Source organism: Rattus norvegicus, chromosome 3, assembly GCF_021556685.1.
Source record: "Rattus norvegicus strain SHRSP/BbbUtx chromosome 3, alternate assembly SHRSP_T2T, whole genome shotgun sequence".
Lineage (NCBI taxonomy): Eukaryota > Metazoa > Chordata > Mammalia > Rodentia > Muridae > Rattus > Rattus norvegicus.
In genome coordinates, this window is record NC_141536.1 from 24,639,999 (window position 1) to 24,665,892 (window position 25,894).

General features: G+C 36.5%; 1 protein-coding gene across 2 annotated transcripts in view; it reads right to left on the reverse strand.

Annotated features, from left to right (window-relative positions):
- The window catches only part of Lrp1b (LDL receptor related protein 1B), a 2,085,328-nt gene that overhangs the window by 771,985 nt on the left and 1,287,449 nt on the right, over positions 1-25,894 (reverse strand). For both annotated transcript variants that reach the window (XM_087654909.1, XM_087654910.1), the window contains exons 19-20: positions 24,674-24,754; positions 23,484-23,651 (exon numbers count right to left, since the gene is read on the reverse strand). In XM_087654909.1, coding sequence (XP_087511035.1) covers positions 23,484-23,651; positions 24,674-24,754 — 249 coding nt within the window. The remainder of the gene's footprint in view (positions 1-23,483; positions 23,652-24,673; positions 24,755-25,894) is intronic.

Here is a 25,894-nt window from a genome sequence, read left to right on the forward strand (position 1 = left end):
CAATTTGTTATTTAGAATATAAGTCTACTACTTGTGCTCTCAGGGAAGAGTGAGAAAGCTACAAACTACAGAAAAAATATACTCTTCGATTTCTTCAATTAATAAAGTTTTATCAAATCATAAACATTAATTCATTTAGCAGGTCTGAGCACTGGAGAAACTGTGCTCATTGCTTTGAACAATCTTATGGCTGTAAAATAATGATGTCAATTCTTTTGCAGATTGCATTTATCTTCATATTAAATAAGAATGTTGGGTAAAAAAATGGACACAGATAACAATATATTAAATTAGAATTTAAACTAAAGCCCTTCTGGCCTCCATCTGCACAAAGAGCTGAGGCTGACCCAAATCCTGTCCGTAGATAGCTAGTCTCCCAGGTGTGCTCTCACTCCTAAGCCAACAGGTGAGACCCCACTTTTGCTCTACTAACTGTCCAAAGAGGGACCTATCAGGAGCACAGGGGGCACATGAATCACTGAGCAGCCTGGGACAGAGTCCTTCTAATCTCCATCTATGCCCAGAGCAAAGGTTGTCCCACAGCCCTCTGTACCCTAATCCTGCCCAGACAAAGCTAGACTCCCAGGAGTGCTCTCACTCCTATGATCACAGACTCATAGGCACACAGTAGGGACAGCAAGATCACCTAACACCAGAGATAATCAGATACTGAAATGCAAGGGCAAGAAACTAAGCAACAGAAACCAAGGTTCTTTGGCATCATCAGAACCCAGTTCTCCCATGGCAGCAAGTACTGGATACCCCAATACTCAAGAAAGGCAAGATTCAGATTGAAAAACACATCTCATGATGATGATAGAGAATATTAAGGAGGACATAAATACAAATATAAGAGAACACAGGAAAATAAGTAGAAACCCTTAGGAGAACCACAAAAAACCCTTAAAGAATTACAGGAAAACACAAACCAACAGGTGAAGGAATTGAACACAACCATCCAGGATCTAAAATTGGAAAAAGAAACAATAAAGAAATCGCAAAGAGACAAAACCTTGGAGATACAAAACATAGGAAGAGCTGAGGAGTTAAAGACATAAGCATCACCAACAGAATACAAGACATAGAAAAGAGATACCATAGAAAACATTGACACAATAGTCAAAGAAAACCAAAATGCAAAACGCTCCTAACCCAAAACATCCAGGAAATTAGGACACAGTGAGAAGGCCAAACTTAAGGATAATAGATATAGAAGAGAACAAAGATTCCCAAGTTAAGGAGTCAGTAAATATCTTCAACAAGGTTATAGAAGAAAACTTCCCTAAAGACAGAGATGCCCATAACATACAGGAAGCCTACAGAACCCCCAAATATATTGGACCAGAAATGAAATTCTTCCTGTCACATAATAATCAAAACACAAAATGTACAAAACAAAGAAAGAATATTAAAAGCAGTAATGGAAAAAGATTAAGTAACATATAAATGCAGAGTTATAAGAATTACACCAGTCTTCTCACCAGAGACTATGAAAGCCAGAAGATCCTGGGAAGATGTCACACAGACCCTAAGAGAACACAAATGCCAGCCCAGGCCACCATATCCAGCAAAACTCTCAATTATCATAGATGGGGAAAACAAGATATTCCATGACAAAATCAAATTTACACAATATCTTTCTACAAATCTAGCCCTATGAATGATAATAGATAGAAAACTCCAACACAAGGAGGGAAACTACACCCTAGAAAAAGAAAGAAATTAATCTTCTTTTAAAAACCCAAAAGAAGATAGACACACCCACATAATTCTATTTGTAACAACAAAAATACCAGCAAAAATCACTATTCCCTAATATCTCAATATAAATGGACTCTATTCCCTAATAAAAAGACGTAGACTAACAGACTAAAAATGTAAAGGACCCAAAGCTAAAACCATGCAGTGGAGAACAGAGCATTTTTGACAAATGGTTCAACTGGAGATCAACATGTAGAAGAATGCAAATTGACCCTTTTTTTCTTTTATTGGATTTTTTTGTCAAATTGTTCATTGTAGCAATATAAAGCAAACCAGCACAGAGGACAACCAAGAGAAATGGTAGTAGCCTATGTTTTTATGGGGGGAGGGGAGTTTGATTGGATTTTTTTATTTACATTTTAAATGTTATTCCCTTTCCTGGTTTCCCAGACATAAGTCCCCTATCCCATCTCCCTCCCCATCTTCTATAAGGGTATTCCCTTCCCCCATCCACCCCTCTTCCTGCTACTGACATTCCCCTACATTGAAATTGACCCTTTCTTATCTCCTTGTACAAAGCTTAAGTCCAAGTGGATCAAGGACCTCCACATCAAACCAGATACATTCAAACTAATCGAAGAAAGAGTGTGGAAAAGTCTCGATCACATGGGCACTGGGGTAAATTTCTTGGACAGAACACCAATGGCTAGTACTTTAAGATCAAGAATCTACAAATGGGACCTCTTAAACTACAAAGCTTTTATAAGGCAAAGAACACTGTTATTAGGACAAAATGGCAACCAACAGATTGGGATAAGATCTTTACCAATCCTACATCTGATAGAGGACTAATATCCAATATATATAAGAACTCAAGAAGATAGACACCAGAGAATCAAGAACCCTATTAAAAATGGGGTACAGAGCTAAATAAAGAATTCTCAGCTGAGGAATACCAAATGGCCAAGAAGCATGTAAAGAAATGTTCAATATCCTTAGTCATCAGGGAAATGCAAATCAAACGACCCTGAGATTCCACTTTATAATAGTCAGAATGGCTAAGATCAAAAACTCAGGTGACAGCAGATGCTGGCAAGGAGGTGGAGAAAGAGGAACACTCATCCATTGTTGGTGGGATTGCAAGCTGGTACAACCACTGTGAAAATCAGTCTCATGGTTCCTTCAGAAAATTGGACATTGCACTACCTGAGGACTCAGCTATACCACTTCTGGGCATATACCCAAAAGATGCTCCAACATATAACAAGGACACCTATCCCACTATGTTTATAGCAGCCTTATTTATAATAACCAGGAAATGTAAAGAACCCATACGTCTTCAACAAAGGATTAGATACAGAAAATGTAGTACATTTATACAATGGAATACAACCCAGCTATTCAAAAAAAACGACTTAATGAAATTCTTATTTAAATGGATGGAACTAGAAAATATTATCTTGAGTGAGGTAACCCAGTCACAAAAAACACACATGGTATGCACTCACTGATAAGTGGTTATTAGCCCAAAGGCCTGGAATACCCAAGATATAATTCACAGACCACATGAAGCTCAAGAAGAAGAAAGACCAAAATGTGGATGTATCAGTTTTTCTTAGATGGGGGAACAAAGTACTCATGGGAGGGAATACAAGGACAAAGAATTGGGATGAGGATGAGACTGAAAGAAAGACCATGGAGAGACTGTCCCACCTGGGGATCCATTCCATATAGAGCCACCCAATGAAGTCACAATTGCTGATACCAAGAGGTATTTTCTGACTGGAGCCTGATATGGATGTCTCCTGAGAGGGTTTGCTAGAGCCTTACTGATACAAATTAAGATGCTTGCAGCTCTGAATGGCCATTCCTTGAGTCGCCACTCTAAATTTTGCTTTCATAGGAAGGATAATAACATTTGGAATGTAAGAAAAGAAATATATCTAATAAATTTTTTTTAAAAAAAGATGTTTGCAGCTAACCATCAGACTTAGCATGGGGACCCCAATGGAATAGTTGGAGAAAGGACTAAAGGCCCTGAAGAACAATGTAGGAACAACAACATAGGAAGAACAACAATATCAACCTGCCATAATCTCCAGAGCTTTTGAGGACAAAACTACCAACCAAAGAGTACACATGGAGGGATGCATGGCTCCAGCCGCATATGTAGCAGATGATGGCATTGTCTGGCATCAATAGGAGGAGAAGCCCTTGGTCCTGTGAATGCTTCTTTCTCCAGTGTAGGGGAATGCCAAGGTGTTGAGGTGAGAGTGTGTGTCTGAGAGTGGGAACATCCTTACAGATGTAGAAGGAGGAGGAATGAAAGAAAGAAGAACTAGGAAAGGGAATAACCTTTGAAATGTAAATACACAAACTATCCAAAAGGAAAACGGTATTATAATAAAAAAGAATTTAATCCACAAAGGCTTCCCAAATGTTTTAATTTCTTATCAAGTTTTATAAGCCATCATTTTCAAGTTATGTATAAATAAGCATACCATTAATAGTCTGTACCATGAAATTGCATGGTGGTAGTGACTGTCTATTTGGAGTTGTGATATTTAAGTGCGTATCTTTGATGTTTAGATTTATTTCTAGAGAGGGTTTTGGTGGTTTAGATAATGATGAGGAAGTGAAATCTAGTTACGTTTCATATAAATAAGGAAATAGATGCTGGCAATTCAAACACGCTCTGAAAGATTCTCCAAGCTATTTTAGGAAAGATCATCTCACTGAATTGTACTACTTCCACAAAATCATGGACACTACCCAGTTACTGAGAGATGAATTCATTGTTTCATAGATGGCCTCCTTGTCTTTATTTTTGTTCGCTTTCTTCTCAGGTTAAGGGTTTTCCCTCTCAATGACCGAAAACAGATTGACATTTGGTGAAGCAGAACTTGACTAAGCTACAGGGTGGGAATCCAGAGGCACAACTTGACCAGGGAAAGTAAAGAGCCCTCACGGTTGCTTTTTACTTTTGTTGAAAGAAAAAGGCACAGAGGGAACTTAGCCCTCCCATTAGCTGTTGCTTCCTGTTGCTAACCATATTGGTTATCAAACTATATTACTCTCACTTTGAGATATATAACACTCTCGTTGCAAAAGCTATGTGGCTTTGGCATAAATAAGTATACATACGTTCATTAACAATTTTTGGAAGGTAATAAGAATCAAAGGCTTTCCACATTTAAAACAGTTCTCATCAAAAACAGTACATTTACCTAGTTTAATTTTCCCAAAACATATATTGGTAAGATCTTAAAACTGTCTTTTGAGGCTTCATCTACAGTGGATTCCACAACCTTCCCTTCCTAACCTCCCTCTTCCTATTCATTGCTTTATTCTAGGCACTAACTCCATGAGATACCCCCTGCTAACCCTAAAGGCAATCCTACCAGGGAATCGGGAAGACAGCACACCTTGACCTCTCCCTCTCTCCTCCATCCTAACTTTCCAGTCTTATCGCCACATCTGCAGCAGGATATCTGAAGCAGTCTTCATTTTTTTCTCTGAGCCCATTCCAAAGGGATCACAAAGATCTTTTCCTCCAAACTTCCTTTCCCCAATTTATCCCACTATCACAGCCTCCAATAGCCAGAGCCTGGGAATATACTAGCCAGAATCCTCCTCTCCATCTCCAGCAGTCATCCCCTGCTCACCCATAAACCACTACTGCCAGAAATCCAGAGAGGCAGACTATAGATTTCAACCTTTCCTCTTTTCCTCCGGACCCAGGTCCTCCGTCTCATCCCCAGATCTGCAATGGAGGATATTCTGTACCCTTCCTGGCCTTCTTGTCTTCATCTACAGTGGATCGTAAAGATTTTCTCCTCCTACCCTTCATCTTCCATTCCAGTCCCCAGATCCTGCAGTCACCCCCTGCTAACCCAAAGGCCACTCCTAGCAGGGAAAAGGGTAGGTCACCTGTACGTCTTCACTTCACTTTCTGCTCCACCATTCCCAATCCCCTTGAGGCTCAACCCCAACTCTGCATCAGAACACTTGCTGTAGTCATCCTGTCATCTCTAACCCATCCATAACAGATCACGAAGATCTCCATACCTCACACATCTTACATCAGTATTCCAGACTTTAACACCAGCAGGAATTCTTTATGAATACACCAGCTGTGCAGGCCAGGGAAACGGGTAAGCTATTTGTAAGATTTTTCACAATTCCCTCCAAACCCAAATCTACAGCCTCATCTCTGTGTTTGCAACAGAACACTTGTTGCTGATTCCTTTCTCCTCTGCTCCCCTTTCCTATAGATTCTATAGATTGTCCGCCTTTTAACCTCCTACTTGTTGCCTTTTCTAAGACTTCATTCCTAGCAGGCCAGTGACCACAGATGCCAGGCCAGACGACTATAAATATCTAGCAAATCTTTTCATCACCATAGATGAGAAATAAGATGTTCCATATTAAATTGAAATTTAAACATTATATACATGAAATTTATCCCTATTGAAGATTGCAAAAGGAAAGCTCCAACCTAAGTAAATTAGCTACACTCATGAAAAGATGAGGAGTAAACAATCTCACACAATCAAAATTTTAAAAAAGAGAAAGAAACACACCCCCACACACACACCACAATCATCAACATCACCACTAACAACAAAATATTAGGAAGCAAAAATTATTTGTCATTGATACCTCTCAGTATCAAAGTTCTAAATCCCCCCAAATACAAACACACACTCTCTTGTCTCTCTCTCTCTCTCTCGTCTCTCTCTCTCTCTCTCTCTCTCTCTCTCTCTCTCTCTCACACACACACACACACACACACACACACACACACACACACACACACACTACAAATTATACAGAATGGATGAAAAACAAGATTCAACTTATTGATGCATCAGAGAAACCTACTTCAATATCACTTCAGAGTAAAGGATTCAGAAGAGATAGTCTAAGCAAATCACCTAAGAAGTAAATGGATGTAACCATTTTAATATTCAACCAAATAGACTTCAAGCTAAAGTTAAAAGAAAGATAGGGAAGACCACCACCTATTAATCAAAGGGAAAAATCTACCTAAATGGTATTTCCATTTTTAACATCAATGCTCCAAACACATTGGCATGGAAGTTTGTGAAAGAAACACAACTACAGCTTAAATCACATATTTGGCCCTCAATCATTGTGGGAATTATCGAAGTGGTTGATTATAGCATTCTTATCTGACCAATTATGCAGACAAAAACTCAACAGGTGTTATAAACCAAATGGAGAAAAAAAGGTATTTATTGAACATATTATTGGAAAAAATAGAACATACCTTCTTCCTTTCACCTCAAGGAAACGTCTTAAAAATTGACCACATACTTTGACCCAAAGTAAGTCTCAATACATAAAAGAAAATTGAAATAATTCCCTGGGACCAGAGGCTACCTCTGACTAAACTTGAAAACCAACAACAGAAAAAAAGCAGGAAGCTATCAAACTAAAGGAGACCTACCAACTTTTCATTTGATTGTAAGAAAAAAGGGTCAAGACAGAAATAAAGGAATGAAAGATTGTCTACTATAATTCAATGAATATCCAGCATATTCAAAATTATGGAAAACAATGAAAGCAGTGCTAAGATGAAAATTCATAGCACTAAATGCTTACTTTAAAAACTGGAAAGTCAGAGAAGATTTTTCCCAATCTGTAGGTTGCTGTTTTGCCTTACTGTGTCTTTTGCCATGCAGATGATTTTAGTTTCATAAGGTCCTATTTATCAATTGTTGATCTTAGAGCCTGAGCCATCAGTGTTCTGTCTAGACAATTGTTCCCAAGACAACACATTGGAGGGTTTTCCCCAATTTCTCTTTATTAGATTCATTGTATCAGATTTAATGTTGAGATCCTTGATCCACCTGGACTTGAGCTTTGTGCAAGATGATAAATAAAAGATCTATTTTCATTCTTCTGTATACAGACCACCAATTTGATCAGCACCATTTATAGAAAATGCTATCTTTTTTTTCAACTTTAAGTTTTTGGCTTCTTTGTCAAAGATTCAGTGTCCATAGATGAATGGGTTTACTTTTGGATCTTCGGTTCTATCAATCGACCTGTCAGTCTCTGTAGCAATTTCATGTAATTTTTTTTATCACTATTGTTTGTATTAGAGTTTCATGTCAGGAATGAACTTCCCACAGAAGTTCTTTCTTTGTTGAGAGTTGTTTTGGCTATCCTGGGCTTTTTGCTTCTCCATATGAATTTGATAATTGTTCTTTTCATATCTGTGAAGAATTGTGTTGGGACTTTGTTGGGATTGCATTGAATCTGTAGATTGCCTTTGGTATGATGGCCATTTTTACTGTATTAATTCTGCCAATCCATGAGCTTGGGAGATCTTTCCATCTTCTGAGTTCTACTTCAATTTTCTTTGTAAGAATTTTTTTCATGTATATCTTTCACTTGCTTGGTAAGAGTCACACCAAGATATATTATACTGTTTGTGGCCATTGTGATAGAAGTTGTTTCGCTAATTTCTTTCTCAGACTGTTTATAGTTTATATAAAGGAAGGCAACTGATTTACTTGAGTTAATTTTATATCCTGCCTCTTTGCTGAAACTGTTATCAGCCATAGTGGTACTGTGATGGGGATCTCTCTCTCTCTCTTTCTCTCTCTCTCTCTTTCTCTCTCTCTCTCTCTCTCTCACTCTCTCTCTCTCTTTTTCTCTCTCTCTCTCTCTCTCACACACACACATCTGCATATATACATATATATGCTGTCATATCATATCATCTATAAATAGTGATATTTTGACTTCTTCCTTTCCAGTTTATGGCAATTTTATATTCTTTTGTTGTTTAATTGCTCTAGCTAGAACTTCAAGTATTATATTGAAAAGATAGGGAAAGAGTGAACAACCATGCCTTGTCCTGGATTTTAAAGGGATTGTTTCTCGTGTGGGCTGTTGGTGTGATATGTATGACTTTTATTATGTTTAAGTATGTACCATAAATTCCTTATCTCTTCAGGACTTTTAACATGAAGGGCTGCTGTATTTTGTCGAACACTTTTTCAGTGTCTAATGAGATGATCATATGTTTTTACCCCCTTGAGTTTGCTTATATAGTGTAATACACTGATGAATTTTCATATACAAAACAATCCCTGAATCCCTGGGATGAAGCCTACTTGATGACGGTAAACGATGATTTTGATATGTTATTGGATTCAGGTTGTAAGATTTTTATTGACTAATTTGTATCAATATTCCTAAGTGAGATTGCTCTTAAGTTCTTTTTCTTGAATTTTAGTGTGGTTAGGGTATCAGAGTAACTGAGGCTTTATAGAATGAATTAAATAGTGTTTCTTCTGTTTATATTTTGTGGAATAGTTTGAGGAGTATTGGTATTATCTCGTCTTTGAAGGTCTGTTAGAATTCTCACGAAAACCATCTGGCACTGTGCTTTGTTCAGTTGGGAGGTTTTCAATGACGTCTATTTCTTAGGGGATATGGGGCTGTTTGGATAGTTTGTCCACTCTCTCCATACATATTTAATATTTTAACTGATGTCCTAGCTAGAGGAATAAGACAACTAATGGAGACTACATAAATACTCATTGGAAAGGAATTAGTCAAAATATGTTTACTTGCAGATGATATGCTATTGTACATAAATGACCTAAATATTCTACCTGAGAACCCCTATATCTGATAAATACTTTCAGAAAAGTAGTTGAATATAAAACTGAGTAACAAAAATCAGTTGTCTCTAATATACAAATGATTGGTAGACTGAGAATAAAATCAGTAAAACAACAATTTTCAAATCATCCTCAAGTAACATAAAATAACTTTGGGTAGCTCTAACCAAAAAAAGTGGAACACTTCAAATTTTGAACAAAAATTACTGAAAATATCAGGACATGGAAAGATTTCAAATGCTTGTGCATAAGTAGGATTAATGTAGTAAAAAAAATGACCATTTTACCAAAAGGAAATTTTCGAATTTTTGATTCAGTTAAATTCCCATTGTAATTCCAACACAATTCTTCACACACCTTGAAAGGACAATCTCTACTTCATATATATATACATATAGACATGAACATGAACATAAATATTACATACACCCATACACCTCCACCTATACACACAAATATATATATATATATATATGTATATATATATGTATGTATGTATATATATCCTAACTAAAACAATCCTGAAAAAGAACTTCTAGAGGTCTCATCACTCCCAATTTCAAATGTTACTACAAAATTATAGTAGTAAAACTCATGAAGTAATAGCATGAAGTAACAGATAAATTGATCAATGAAATTAAATTGAAGTCCTAAATATAAAATCACAAATCTATGTGCCTGATTTTTGAAGAAGCCAGAAATATATATACTGGGGAAAATCCCAGCATCTTCAATAAATTATACTGTTGAAACTGGGTGTTTTATGTAGAAGAATACAAAAAAACCCATACTTATCACCCTGAACAAAAGTCAAGTCCAAATTGAGCAAGTTCTGTAAATAAAACCAGAATCACTGAATTGGATAGTAAAGAGTGAACAGTTTTGAACTCATTGCCACATGTAAAGACTTTCTGAACAGAACACCCATAGTATAGGCACTAAGGTCAACAATTAATAAATGGGATCTCAAGAACTTAAAAAGCTTTTGTAAGACCAAGGGGACCATCATTTGTGTAAAATGGAATCCTAAAGCACTGGAAAAAGGTTTTTGTCAACTCCACATCTGATAGAAGCCTAATATCTAAGATATGTAAAGAACTCAAGAAACAAGATACAAAAGACAAACAAAAAATAAACAAAATAACTCGATTAAAATTGGGGCACAAATATAAACAAAGAATTCTCAATAGAGTAATATCAAATGTGTAGAAAATATTTAAGGAACGGTTCAGTATCCTTAGTCATCAAGAAATGCAAATCAAAACTACTTTGAGATTTTATTTTATATCTGTCAGAATGGCTAAGACGAATAACACAACTAACAGCCCATGTTGGCGAGGATGAAGAGTAAGGGGAACACTTATCCATTGTGCGTTGGGTGTGAGAATTTGTACAACCACTGCAGAAAGCAATATGGTAGCTGATCAGAAAGTTGTGGGTGTATATACCTCATTGTCTAGCTGTACCATGCTTAGGCATATACCCAAAAGATGTTTCATCTTATCACAGGGATGCTTTCTCAACCATGTTCACTGGGGCTCTATTCACAGCAGACAGATAAATGAAACAAGCTAGATATCCCTCACAAAAGAATGGATCAAGAGAATGTTGTACATTTACAAAATATAGTATCAATTGGCTATTAAAACTGACACCATAAAATTTACAGGGAAATGAATAGAACTAGAAAAATAACCTTTGAGAGGTGACACAGTACTAGAATAATAACTATCTTTCTGAATGTATTCACTCTTATATGAATATTAGTCATTAAATAAATGGTAATCAAGCTACAACCCATAGACCAAGAGAGGATATGTCTGGAAGAAGGGACTAAGGAAGGGAATATACAGATCTCCCTGGAAGGAGAAAATAGAATAGATTTTATTACTGGAGTGAGTGCAAAGGGAAGGGAATGGGCTGATTAGTTGGGAAGAGGAGATAGGCTTAACAGAGGGAATGCTAGAAGATGAAACATTGTCCATGGATGGACATTTGAGGAATGGTATGGAAATTGATTTCTGTGAAAATTTCCTGAAATAGGAAAGCTATCCCAATCATATCTTCTAATGATGGAAAAGATAAAATCCTCACTGGATTTTTCTTCTCATGAAACAAGGCTTCTGATTTCAGGACTAGTTTATATCCAAGTGGGAAAAGGGGTCCTACAGAAATCTCCAAAGGACGCACACTATTGCCGAGAAAATGGATTACTATCCACGATCTAACTTCTAGGCCTTATTGCTGATGACAGCATCCATACATCATATTGAACATGGCAAAGTTGAGCTAGTACCTACATGGAATCTTCATTTCTATATTCTAGTCTCTTTAGTGTGAGAAGGTACTCTATGGGCTACCAAAAGAAAAGAGTGGATATCAACTAAGCCAGAAAATCTTTAACCTGAAATCTACTCTGTCTTCAAAATATGCTAAGTCATGGTGGTCCAGAACTAGTGGGGTACTCCAACTAAAGTCTGATTTGATTTAAGATCTACAACACTGCTTGGATGAAAAAGAATCAGACTAAATAGCTTAGACACCTAGGACAAACACAAATACTTCTGTACTTAAAAAAAAGTAGGTAAGTATACACAAGATAGTCATGTCTTGTCCCTGATTTTAGTGCAATTGCCTTAAGTTTCTTTTCATTTAGATTGATGTTGGCTAGTAGCTTACTGTATATTGCTTGGATTATGTTTATGTATGTGCCCTGTATACCTGATCTCTGTATTACTTTTAACATGAAGGCATGTTGGATCTAGTGCAAAGTCAAAGTCATTTTCAGCATGAGAAGATCATGTGATTTTTTTTCAGTTTGTTTATAGGGTGGATTACATTGATGGATTTTTATATATTAAATGATCCCTGAATTTCTGGAATGATGACTACTTGATCATGGTGGATGATACTTTTGATGTGTTCCTGGGTCCCATTTGTAAGTATTTTGAGTACTTTTTGCACAAATCATCAAAAGAGAAATTGGTCTGAAGTTTCCTTTATTTTTTGAGTCTTTGTATGATTTAGATATCAGGGTGACTCTGGCTTTGTAGAATAATTTTGGCAGTGATCCTCTGTTTCTGTTTTCTGGAATAGTTTGAGGAGCATTGGTATTGACTCTTCCTTGAAAGTATGGTAGAATTCTGCACTTAAACCATCTAGCCCTGAGCATTGTTTTGGTTGGGATAATTTTAATGACTACTTCTATTTTTTTCAGGGTTATATGTCTGTTTAAATGGTTTACTTATTTATGATTTAACTTTAGTAAGTGTTATCTGTCTAGAAAATCATCAATTTCATTATGATTTACAAATTTTAGGGATTATAGGCTTTCGAAGGAAGACCTAATGATTGTATATATTTCCTCAGTATCTGTTCTTATGTCTTCATTTTCATTTCTGATTTTGTTTACTGGATACTGTCTTTCTGTTTTTATTATTAATTTGTCCCTCAACTAAAGAATGGATAAAGAATATTTGGCTTATCTATACAATGGAATACTGTTCAGATATGTAAAAATAAAGACATCATGAATTTTGCCAGAATATGGTTGGAACTTGAGAATGTCATATTGAATGGGGTAACCTAGTCCCCCAAAAATGTGTATGGTATGTTCTCACTTAAAAGTGAATATTAATAATAAAATACATGATACCCATCCTACACTCCACAGATTCAAAGAAGCCAAACAAGAAGGAAGGCCCAAATGAGGATGCTTGAATCACACTTAGAAGGAGAAATAAAATAGTCATAAGAGGCAGATAGAGGGAAATAACTTTGTGGGAGAAGGAACAGAGATTTGAATGGGAGGTTCAGTATCAGGTGATGGGAGGGACAAGAGAGACATCCAGATGTACATGAGAATGAATGGCAATCTACAACTGGCAGGGTTATGGAGGTGGAGGAATTCTCCAGAATGAGACAGACCAGAGATAGAGCTCAAGGATCCATAGGGTGGATCTTAGTTTTGACTCACAAAACTGAGAATATGGATCCTGAAGATACCACCTCCTGTAGCCAGGTGGAAACCCCAGTGGAGCTATAGGGATACCAACCCACCCACGAAACTTTTGACCCAAAATGCATCCTGTCTAAAGAAATATAGATATGGAGGATGGAGCAGAGACTGAGGGAATGGCCAACTAATAACCAGCCCATCTTGAGATCTATCCCAATGGCAAGCACCAATTACTATTAATGATAATCATAAACAGGAGTCTAGCATGGCTGTTCTTTGAGAGGCTTCACACAGCAGCTGATTCAGACATACAGATACCAACAGGTAAAGTGTGGATGGACGTTGGAAGAGTAGGACGAAGGATTTCAACCCCTAGGTAGATAGGAACTCCACAGAAAGATCAACAGCATCAACTAACCTGGACTCTTGGGTCTCTCAGAGACTGAACTATCAACCAAAGAACATACAAGGGCTGGACCTAGGCTTCCCTGTGCATATGTATCAGATATACAGATTGATCTTCATGCAGGTTCTGAGAAACTGGAGCAGGGTCTATCTCAAAAGCAGTTGTCTATAAGAAAAATATGTTTTTTTAGCTGGGCATCCTTGTCTGGCCTCAGTTTGAGAGGCTGCAGCTAGTCCTGCAGAGACTTGATGGGCCAGGGTGCCATGATATCAAGGCGTGGAAGGGCACTAACTCAGGAGAAGTGAAGGGATGGGAGAAAAGGATTGTGGAGGAGGTTATAGGGAGCAGGACATTGAGCAAACTATAAAGTGACTATGTAAATAAATATCGTGATAAAATGACTCCTACTGATATATGAGCTATACATATATGATGAAGTATACTTCATATACTCATAAAACGTGCCTTTTCCATCCATCACAGAGAAACATTGTACTTGAGCAGATGGAAACCAATACAAAGACCAACAGGTAGACACACACACACATACACACACACACACACACACACACACACACACACACACACACACATACACAAGATTGGAAGAGAGAGAGAAAGAGAGAGAGAGAGAGACAGAGAGAGAGACAGAGAGAGAGACAGAGATGAGACAGGGATGAAACAGATACATAGACAGAGAAATGGACAGAGACAGACAAAGAGAGACACAGACAGAAAGAAAAAGAGCTAGCTTAGAACATTCAGCTCTAAATGAGAGTGTGGAATTAAAGGTGGAAATAGTGTAAGAGCCTTAGTAGATGAAAGGGCACTAAAAGAACAAGTTCTTCTGAATCAATGGAGAAAGGCTGATATAAACTCACTGGGACTGAAGCAGCAAGCCCAGGGCAGAAAGGAATCTACACTAGGTCTTCTGCTTATTTATTATAGCTTTCGTTTAGTACTTTTCTGTGATTCCAGACACTGTGGCTGGGTAGGCCTCTGATTCTTGTGCCTGCATTCGAGTTTGCTTTGTCTAGCCTAGATGTAATAGTTTTTGCTTTATCTTATGATATGTTATTTTGTCAAATGGTTAATTATCTTTCTGAAAGCCTGTTCTTTTCTAATGACAGACAGGAAGGAAATGAATGGACCCTGCGAGGAGGGGAACTGTGGAGGAAGTAGGAATAGTAGAGGGAGGGGAAACGGTCAACAGAATTTATTGTAGGAAAATAAAAAGAGGAAAAAACAAAACAATCTTTTCTTTATTAACTGAGTTTGAAAATCCTTGAGTTTTCTTTGCAATTGATGTAAAATTTGGTTACACTAACAAGGTTCACGTGATATTTAAAGGTATAATTTATCTTAAAAAATAAACAAATTTTAATTATAAATAAAATCCATTAATAATTAACATTGTTTTGATATCTCAGAAGTAACATTTTTCCAAAGAAAATAAATCAACTTGCGAGAGAGTAAAGTTAATCCATGCAATTTATATTGCATTGAAAATGGATATAACATTTCCCAGCAATTAGATAGATCTTAAATTTACATTGAACTGTGTTTTGTAAGAAAACAAATAGAATTTCACTGAGGTGAAAAATTAAAAAAGAAAAAAATATTAGCATGATTTTCCTCAATTACTTAATTTGCAAATTACTTTAAATTTCGAGTCAATCTTACATCTCAATCAAACATACTGAAAATTACTGGCACTGTATTTTTGTTTGTTTGGTTGTTTTGTTTGTTTGTTCTTTTTCCCCCATGCATCTTAGAAAATTTATAACAACCATAACTGGAAATCATCATGGAGTAAAAGAAAGCAGAAAATTGTCTGCCTCAAATGGCAGCTGTACAGACAGAAGTCCTCTCAACAACATCTACATAGTCCTGGTAGTTTGGGGATAAAGCTTTGTTGCTTCATTTAGATACAACTCTGGCAGTCCTACTTAGCTCTTCTGAATCCAGTCAAGAACAGAAAATCACCCTGCCCACCAAGTACGCTCTAACCAAAATAATGACCTGCATATAGATACTATGGACCCATTTCTCTTTCCTAAATATATCAGTTTAAAGTCTTTTCAAATATCATTTCAATTTGTGCAACTTTATGATATTAGGTAGATCTCCTAAATTACAAAAAAAAGCGAGAAAAAGGAATAGAGAAGTATACACAAAAGGAAGACAGAAATTAACTTCTAGGTCTCATCACAAAATAATCAACACGGAAGTTTAGTAACAAAGAAACAGAGCAGAAAGTGTTGCAATAGATGTTTTAAGAAAATCTGAGATCTGTGTACCCAGATCCCATGGGGAGAGAGCTGGACTCTTAGAAGTGCAATCCTGAGAGGTCAGGGGAAACCACCACTTCTGCTCACATTCCTGGACCAAGAGGAACCCGCCTGGAGCTCTCTGGGCCTAGGAACCAAGGAGTAGTCTGGGACTGGATCCTGCCAGTTTCTACCTATGCCTAGAGCTGACCCTGTGCCATAGTTCTCTATACCCAAATCCTGGAGGGAGGAAACCTGTCTCCAGGAGTGTTGATACACAGGCTTATGAAAGGGTCAAGACACTGTCAGAGACAGTAAGACCAGCTAACACCAGACAACCAGATGGCAAGAGGCAAGTGCAGAAACCTAATAAACAGAACCAAGACTAATTGGCATCATCAGAACTCAGTTCTTCCATCAAAGCAGATATTGGATATCACAACAATGGAAAAGCAAGATTTGGACTTAAAATCATAAGTCCTGATGATGATAGAGGACTTTAAGAAGGACATAAATAAAGAAATACAGGACAACACAGGTAAACAAGTAGAAGCCCTTAATGAGGAAACACAAAATCCCTTAAAGAATTGCAGGGAAACACAACGAAACAGGTGAAGGAATAGAACAAAACCATCCAGGATCTAAAAGTGGAAATAGAAACAATAAAGAAATCACAAAGGGTGACAACCCTAGGGACAGGAAAACTAGGAAAGAGATCAGGAGTTATAGATGCAAGCATCACCAACAAAATACAGGGGCAAAAGATACTATAGCAAAGATTGAAACAACCATAAAGAAAATGTAAAACACAAAAAGCGCCAATCCAGGACACAATGAGAAGATCAAATCTAAGAATAATAGATATAGAAGACACCAAAGATTCCCAAATTGAAAAGCTAGTAAATATCTTCAACAAAATTATAGAAGAAAACTTCCTAACCTAAAGAAAGAGATGCCCATAAATATATAAGAAGCCCACAGAACTCCAAATAGATTGGTCCAGAAAAGAAATTCCACCTCTCACAAAATAGTCAAAACACCCAATGCACAGAAGAAAGAATATTAAAAACAGTAAGGAAAAAAGGTCAAGTAACATATAAAGACAGACCTGTCAGAATTACACCAGACTTCTCACCAGAGACTATGAAATGAAAGCCAAGATGCCAGCCCAGGCTACTACAGTCAGAAAAATTCTCTTTTAACATAGATGGAGAGAAACCAAGATCTTCCATGACAAAACCAAATTTACACAATTTCTTTCTACAAATCCAGTCCGACAAAGGATAATAAATGGAAGACTCCAACACAAGTAGGGAAACTACACTCTAGAAAAATCAAGAAAATAATCTCTCTGCAACAAACCTAAAAGAAGAGAGCACAAAAACATAATTCCTCCTCAACAACAAAAATAAGAGAAAACAACAATCATTAGTCATTAAGTCCTTCATTTTCTACTAAATAGTTCAAATGATCATCCTAGTCAAAATCTGCTGAAAAATATCTTACAGATTCAAAACATAAGCCACAATACTCCTTATACAAACACAAACAAACCAAAACTAAGTAACCAAAAACAAAAAACAAGCAACAACAAAAACAAAACAAACAACAAACACCCAGCTCTTTACACACTCAGAGAGATGGGATTTTGTTTAACTGAGTACATGTTCTTATCTGTAGAAACGAAATAATTCAACTCATAGCCTGTGATCTTCTTGCTTCTTAATTTTTTTATATGCATAGAACAAAAAAAAAAACCTCCTCTGAAAGAAAAACATTTTGTAGAGAGACATTAAAATTGTCTGTGTAGGAATGTCCACAGCTGTTCCAGTCAATGGCTTCCAGAATCGATTTAATAAGATGAATTGTGAAAGGTAAAGGAGATCAAAATTTAGAGGAAGGTCAGACAGACTTATTGCTACTGTTTAAGGTAAAGGTCGGAGGCTGTAGAGCACCTATTGAGAATTCCATTACAATGTGTCCTGTAGTAGAGAAAGGTGCTTTCCTCTTTACATAAAACCAAGTACATCGTTCAAGGAGTGGCAGTAGTTGTTGGGAGATAATATAATATAAATGTCAACTCACAGAAAACTAGAACAAACAGATTATGCTCAATAACAATGTAAACAGCGGGCAGAGGAGAAGCACATGATCTTCATGAAGAACACAAGCTGTGAAATTCTGAACAAGTATCTTGAACTTTGTGAATCAACACATGTTGATTTACTTTTCTGCTCCCATTTTATCAACAATGAACTTCTCTCGTTCGTACTTACTACATAGACAGTACATAAAAAAAAGGAGTTAAACCATATAGAAAGTATATGTAAGAGAAATATCACGCTTTTATTTTATTTAATTCTGGGTTGGAATTGCCAATAATTACTGTGTAAGAGAAAATGACATTTTATTCAAAGGTGAGCAGAGGTAGATCAATACCTGAAAAGTTGTACACCAGTATGTACACACCAGAATCTTGGATATCTTTTATGTACAAGCTAGCATCTCACTATCCAGAAAGACTCAGTAAGTGTGGCATCTGTTCTGTCAACATACAGAAATGTTTTCCAACAATAAATCTGTGTCAATTATTATTCAGTGTGCATCAAATAGTACTCATGGCCACAAAAGTAAAAAGATAGGCTGAGATTATTCTGGTTTCTTTTGTACAATTTGGGAACATCAGAGTCATGAGATAAACAAATGACAGAGGGAATGGACCAACGGAAACAACAGCATAGGTTTCAAAGTAGGAGAAAAGATGGTTAGATTAGAACAAAAATAGCATCTGAGCAGTGGAATGTTAACAGGTATGAGCACGAGTATTAACAAATAACACGGCTGCCGAATGGATCAGACCAAACATTACCAAGAATAAACCAGCACTGACGATGAATGCATTTGTTATTTTTAATTGCACTTTTACTCATTTGTCATGTAAATAAAAAGGCACATGTTAGAGAATCGAGAAACCTTTTTAGCAGGCAGTAACTATTTCTAGCAGTCAGACAGAAGACATTAAAATGCTATAGCCAAGAACCATGATCAGATGTCCCTTTATAGTAGAGAATAAAAATATTTGAAGAATATTCAGTAAACACTGTAATGTTTAGGTGAAATCTAAACTTGAAAAAAAAAATCCTGTCACTTCCTCTATCATGAATATGCTAAATTATTGGATATCAACTTAAAATGTTTTCAGAGGAGACTAATGTGGAGAGATAACAGTGTTAGGATGTTAGTAGCATCTTATATCAAAAAAAATAAAGTTGAGATTTTGAAAAAGGGATGAGTAGATGTTACATAATTTAAGTAAATTAAACTGTCAAAGTGAGATAGAATTACCTTATGCTTTTATGTTTATGCGTATAGAGAGTCCCGGGTTCTTATTTTACTATTTCACCTACAGATCTGAATACTTATAAGATAAATTGATATGACTTTGACAGAATCTTTACCTGTTGTGGTAAATTGAAGGAGAATGGCCCTTATAGATTCATATATTTGAATGTGTGGTCCCCAGTTGGTGAAATGGTTAGGGAAGGATTAGGAGCTGTGGCTTTTTGGCAGGAAGTATGTCACTGTAGATTGGCTTTGAGGTCTGACATCATTCCCATTTAGTTTCCTCTCTATTCTTCCCCTCTCTGTTTCTCTCTGTTTTGTGTATGTGACGTAGATATAAACTCTCAGTTATTGCTTCACTAGTATGACTACCTGCCTCCTGCCTGCCATGATGGTCAAGGATTCACCCTCTGAAGCTTTAATCCCCCAGTAAACTAATTCTTCTGTAAGTTGACTTGGTCATGGTACTTTGTCACATCAATTGGAAAGTAATTAAGACTTAGGTAAACTAACTTTCTGTAAGAAACTGTCAGTAAACAGGTAAACAGCCATGTTTGTCTCTCAAGTACTTCCCCATAATGGTCAAGTCCAGCCAGTTATTTTTAAAAAGTAAAATAAAAACAAGCAAAAATAAAAACTATTCACTTAAGACAATGCAACACACAAACAAAAAAAACCCCACAAAAGTCATGATTACAACAGAAGAAATAAGAGCAAAACAGAAAATAATGTTGAATTATTGAGAGACAGGATCCAAAGCAAAGGGTAGAAATCTTGTGTATAGTCTTCTGTTTTTAATTAATTAATAAATTAATTAACTAATCTATTTATGACCCAAATCATTCCATCTTCCTTGTTACCCCCAGAGTTCCTCCCCAGAACCCTCCTTCCCTTTGCCTCTGAGGATGGTTTTCTACTACAAATTTTACATTGTCTCTTAGTCTGTCTGTCTTTCTGTGTCTCTCTCTATCACCCTGTCTCTATCTCTGTCTCTTTGTCACTCTGCTTCTTTCTCTGTCTCCATCTCCAACTCTGGCTCATACATACATATATGTGTGTGTGTGTGTGTGTGTGTGTGTGTGTGTGTGTGTGTAGTAGTAGTAGTAGTAGTAGTAGTAGTAGTAGTAGTAGTAGTAGTGCTTTGTGAATTCACTTTGTATTCTTTGACTATAGTAAATTATAAGATGAGAAAACTGAAAATAAAACATAAAATTAAGAGACAAAGGGGTGGATTTTTGTTAAACCAGAAGTGATCTATTCTCTTAGGAATGCCTATCCATTTTGATGAAAAATCAACCATGGTCATAGATTTCTTTTCTGAATGTGATGTCAGAGAGAACATAAATTAAGTAGCAGTTTTAAGAAATGGAAATTCTGTATAGAAATGTCATTATGTACTGTTTTCCTCATTTGAAAATAACTTGAGTCAAGAGTGACTGCACCATATGCTCTGTCTTGCAGAAAGTATACAGTAAAGGGCTAAGAAATTATTTGGGGGTTTTAATTAGTTTTGACACCTAGTCTTCAAAGTCAAGCCAGAAATTCCTACTCTGAAACTAAATATAAGACTAATTACATAAATCCCTACTAGCATCACGTATCTCATGTATAATAATTTTCCCACTATATGTCAGTATTATTTCATAACTTCTATATCATAAAGTATTATCAAAATAATAATGAAACTAATGAATATGACTTAAAATACTTTGAAAAATAAAATCGTCTTTTCCTAAAGCCATCCTAGAATGTCATCTTTATTCATTTCCTGTGACCAGTCCTCATGATGTAGCATGTTTAGTTAGAGAATCCTTATATAGTTTACAACTCAAAACTAAAACTAAAAATAAGTTGAGCTCTCTCATATATTTCTTAAAACATGTCAATGAATAATGTAGATTCAACAATTTCCTTACTGTCGTACCACATAAGAAGGTCACGCAGAAAATTTGGCCTTCAAGACAGCAACATGTGGGGAAACTGAATTGTAGAATACAAGCATGCACTATGATAACCCAACTGGAAGCACTCTCTAGAGTCTACATGAGATTTGGGGTATTTATAGGGCTGACAGCTCCTTTCAAAGTTCTTAAAGTGCAATGATGTCCTCTTTAACTTGCAACAAATAAGCATAGAAAAGAGGGATAGAATCCTATTTCTCAGATGAAAGTAAGTTAACTTGGGGCAATTTATCTTTCATAGAATATTATGGTGCATTGCCAGCAGGTCACAGATGCACACCCTATGAGAAGCCAGAATAGACATATGTGAGGAGGGTAGATGAGTTGAACTGCAGTGCAGTAATGAGGTGTCAACCACCCTCTAGATGAATGCTTCAAATATTTATCTTAAAAATAAAAATACCTTATAGAAATTTTCTCTATGCCTGTTTAATAACAAAGATTTTCATCTTCTATATTCTCAAATCCATTGAGAGAGTCATGAGAAAGAAATGAAGAGAGGACATGAAGTTATTGCATACTAGAGAATAAGAGACAGATAATATTTAATATTAGCTTTATGAATAATTCAATATCCTCCTGATTTGAAGACAATTGAATTCAAATATCCACATGAAAAAGTTCCTTAGTAAATTTCTCCTTCCTTTCTAGCTTCTATTGTTTACCCATCCACCTGCCAAATTATGAATAATGTCAAGACCAGCAGTAAATTTTCTTGTGTTTCCTTGCCTCAGGGATCAGGGATTCAACAGCCATATTTTAATCATTACTATGATTCTTGTCTTAAAGTTCAAATAAAAATGAATCAATGGGCAAATTCTGACAAAAGCCATGGTCCTCCATTTGAAAACCTAGCATACAGCTAACCATTATTTCCAATGACAGAGTGAACACCATATGAAAGAAGATCCCTGAGATACTAGCAATCATGGGAGTGGTCAAATATTTGGAGAAGACAGATTATCTGTTCAGGTAAGCCTTGGAAAACTAAACATTCACAATATGATTGATTCTCCAGATTCCAACACTTTAAATAAAGAACATTCGTGTTTGTCCATGTGCATGCCATCTATTTAGAGGGAGTCCATGGGTTTTCAATCATTTCAGTTACCCCCTAGTACCCAATAAACATTCATGGAAGTAATAAGTAAATTCTCTTAGTAGAAATTGTTAAATGTTAAAGATGACAATATTATTGTTTTATGAGCTAACATACTTTTGTGACTATAATATTGTTTTTAACTGACTATGGTGGTGTGAACAGGAATGGTCTCCATAGAGTAATGTGTTTGGCTGCTTCACCCATAGAGAGTGACACTATTAGGGAGTGTGGCCTCATTGAAGTAGATGTGGACTTGTTGGAGGAGTTGTGTCACTAAGCACACAGGGTCTGAGATTTCTTATGTTTAATCTATGCCCTGTGTGGCACAGTCTCCTTCTGCTGCCGATGAATCAAGATGTAGAACTTTCAGCTCCTTCTCCAGCACCATATCTCGCTGGACACTGCCATGTTTCCCACCATGATGGTAATAGAGTAAACCTCTGAAAATGTAAGCCAGCCCAAATTAGTTGTTTTCTTTTATAAGAGTTGTCTTAGCCTCAGTGTCTCCTCAAAGCAATAAAAGCCTAAGGCACTTACTAACATGCCTGATGGTAGATGGTGTTTTACAATGTGATGTATGCTGTTGACAAGGTCTGGTTTATCACAGACATACTGAGGACTACAGTCACGGGCTTTTTGCTTTCTTTTTCTTTATTCAGAATAGTCAATCAGCTGGATATGGAAATGTGGGGAGATAGACTTATTAAAATGCTTATCTCAAATCTCAAGGAAGCAGATTTGGTACAATATTAAAGGATAACCATACTTTCTGTGCAATTTTTGTTTCCTTTTGAGACCCTTTAAAATTCGTATAAGTTTAGTATAATGGTAACAAAATATTCTGAATTTCGAAAGCGAAGGGCACAGAAACAACGGACAGTGGATACCATGGAAGCAGGAAACCAGGAAAAAAGAAAGAAAAAATAAATAACAGAGTACTTGGCTAATTTGTTCTTTCTGTTCTATGTGTATATTTTTAATGTGATGCGCCATTGGTGTCTGATTTAAGAAAGAGCTCTAAGTAGTTTGAACACATATCAAACTCTAGGGAGAGTTCACAGGCGTGTCACATTACTGACCCTCTCTGGTACAGTTGACGTGTGTCTCATCGCTGAAGTCTCCGCAGTCATTGTCACCATCACAGGCCCAGTGCCCTGGTATACACCGGCCGCTCGCACATCTGAACTGGTCATCAAGGCAAGAGTGAACACAGCCCACCTCATCACTCCGGTCCCCACAGTCATCATCTGGAAAGACATACTGAAAGCTAGCATGAAATGTAAAGTGGAAGAATGGTTCATTACATTTGTAGTAGCCTATGAAGGACTGGCTCATGATTTTGGAAAAGGAAAGATGAATTCGTCACCAATATTTCCAAACAAGAGGCATGCTACTCAGATGTTACATGTCTTCTGCTTTATTAGCCAATGCTAAAATAGTAGAAAGAAAGCACCGATGTTGGATTTTGCAGGTGAAATATCTAATTCCTTTAGAGGTAAGTAGCCATCAACTAACTGACTGCCACAAGCAGATGGTGGTGTCTACGGGAGGGTTAAATAATATAGCGCAATGGAATTGTGCTGAAATTCTTACTCAAAGCTACTATTTCTGTGCCTCAAAGTTTATAGCTGTGTCTTCCACACAGGGGCTTTGTCTCTATGCTCTGACATGATGATTTATAGTCCTTTCCTCCCCTGCTACCTACATGTCTAGATACATACATAGAAACTGTATGTTCACATTAAAAATGATTTATGCTCAGTATCGGCAATAGCAAGAAGGAAAGGACGGAAATACGAGAAGACAGTGAGCTAAACAACATTAAATAATATATAATTTTTGACCTGCATTTAGAATGAGAAGGCATAGTGATATAATTAACTGCCAGAAGAAAAATACTTGTGTTTAAACACAAGTTGACAAGAGCTAAGATCATCGGGAAAATTCCATAATGATTCATAAATTGCCAATGTTACGTAAATGCTTTGGGAAACTGAATTGTGCAGGTAGTTCCGTTAATTCCTCTATTCATCTTCGGACGTAGATATCTGAAAATGAAGCTCTGTCAGAATCCCATGAGACAAATATCATGCTCCAGTATCCTTAATGCTGATCCCCAATAACATGCCAACTTCCCACTCACTTCCTTTCTGAGCCACTTTGCTTGGCAGTGCAAGTTTGTTTGCAATTCCCTTTGAAGGAGGCCAGGCAGCCCAGACAGCTGGGCCCCAACCTGTTCACTGCTGTGCAGGGAGCACTTGATACTTGCCAGTGTCACAGTGCCATTTGTTGCTGATACATCTCCCACTCTTGCATAGGAACTGAGTCAGTGGTTCACAGGTTGGAAATTCTGTGAAAGATGTAAAAGGGAATATGAGAAACATATCATGGATTGAGCTTGATTTGTATTATATCCCATTCACCAGTGTGACCAGAACTCTAACCCTCTAAAAAGGCATAGGAGACAGGAGATAAATCAATATCGTGATTATAACTTCCTAAGGATATTAAGGAGAACTTCTTAATATCTGAACCTCACTTGTCTGAAATGCAGAATTTCTAGCCACCATAAACCCAGGAGAACTGTTGGATGGCATATATTAAAACCCATCATATGTTCTGAAATATCATTCTGTGAATGATAGAAAGCAGGGTTACTACTAAAAGTTGCTTCTGTGTGTCTGCACTGTAGCACTTTTCTAAATTCAGAGAGCCAAACATGATTATCAAGGGTAACACTAACCTCTGAGGGAGGCCACGTTGTAAAAAGAAATTAATTAATTTACTAATAAAGTCAGTTTAGTTGCTACCATATATTTACAAAGATTTTGACACCGCGAATTCAAATCAAAAGAAGTGAGCAAAAACCGAGAAAAAATAATGAGATTTTAAAAATGAGACTAAATCAATTAAAGTCAATTAAACCAATTGAATAAAAAGACCTCTTTTCTATCCCTTACATAACAACAATATGATAAAAGACAAGTAATTGACATTGTAAATCCAATTAGCCATTTTAACAATCTAATAAATCCAGAAGCCAGTACTCATATAATAAAAACTGATAATTTTGAATATTAAAAAAACTTAAAAATAATCAGAGAAAAAAGTAATGTGCTGAGCAGGTCAGCAAACTTTCAATACTGAGAGTTTTGCAGGAAAAATAGTATTATGTTTATTAATAGACAACAGAAATGGTTCACCTAAAGATGTGTGGATTTCTCAGAATTAGGCCTTTTCATTCAAGAAAACATAGAGTCATAGTCAACATCTTCTCTTAAGAAGAGCTTACTTAGAATCTTAGAATACTTTACAGAAAAAGAACCACCAATGTTATCACATACATTCTGTGGACTTCTTATGAAACATCTAAAGCCAGTTCTTCTTGGGCATACTACACTTCGGGTGACCAAATGCTGCTTTTTTAATCTAACTAATAGTTACATTTCTATAAGCTACTTCCCAACTTATTTGTAGTTTTCAATTTGGA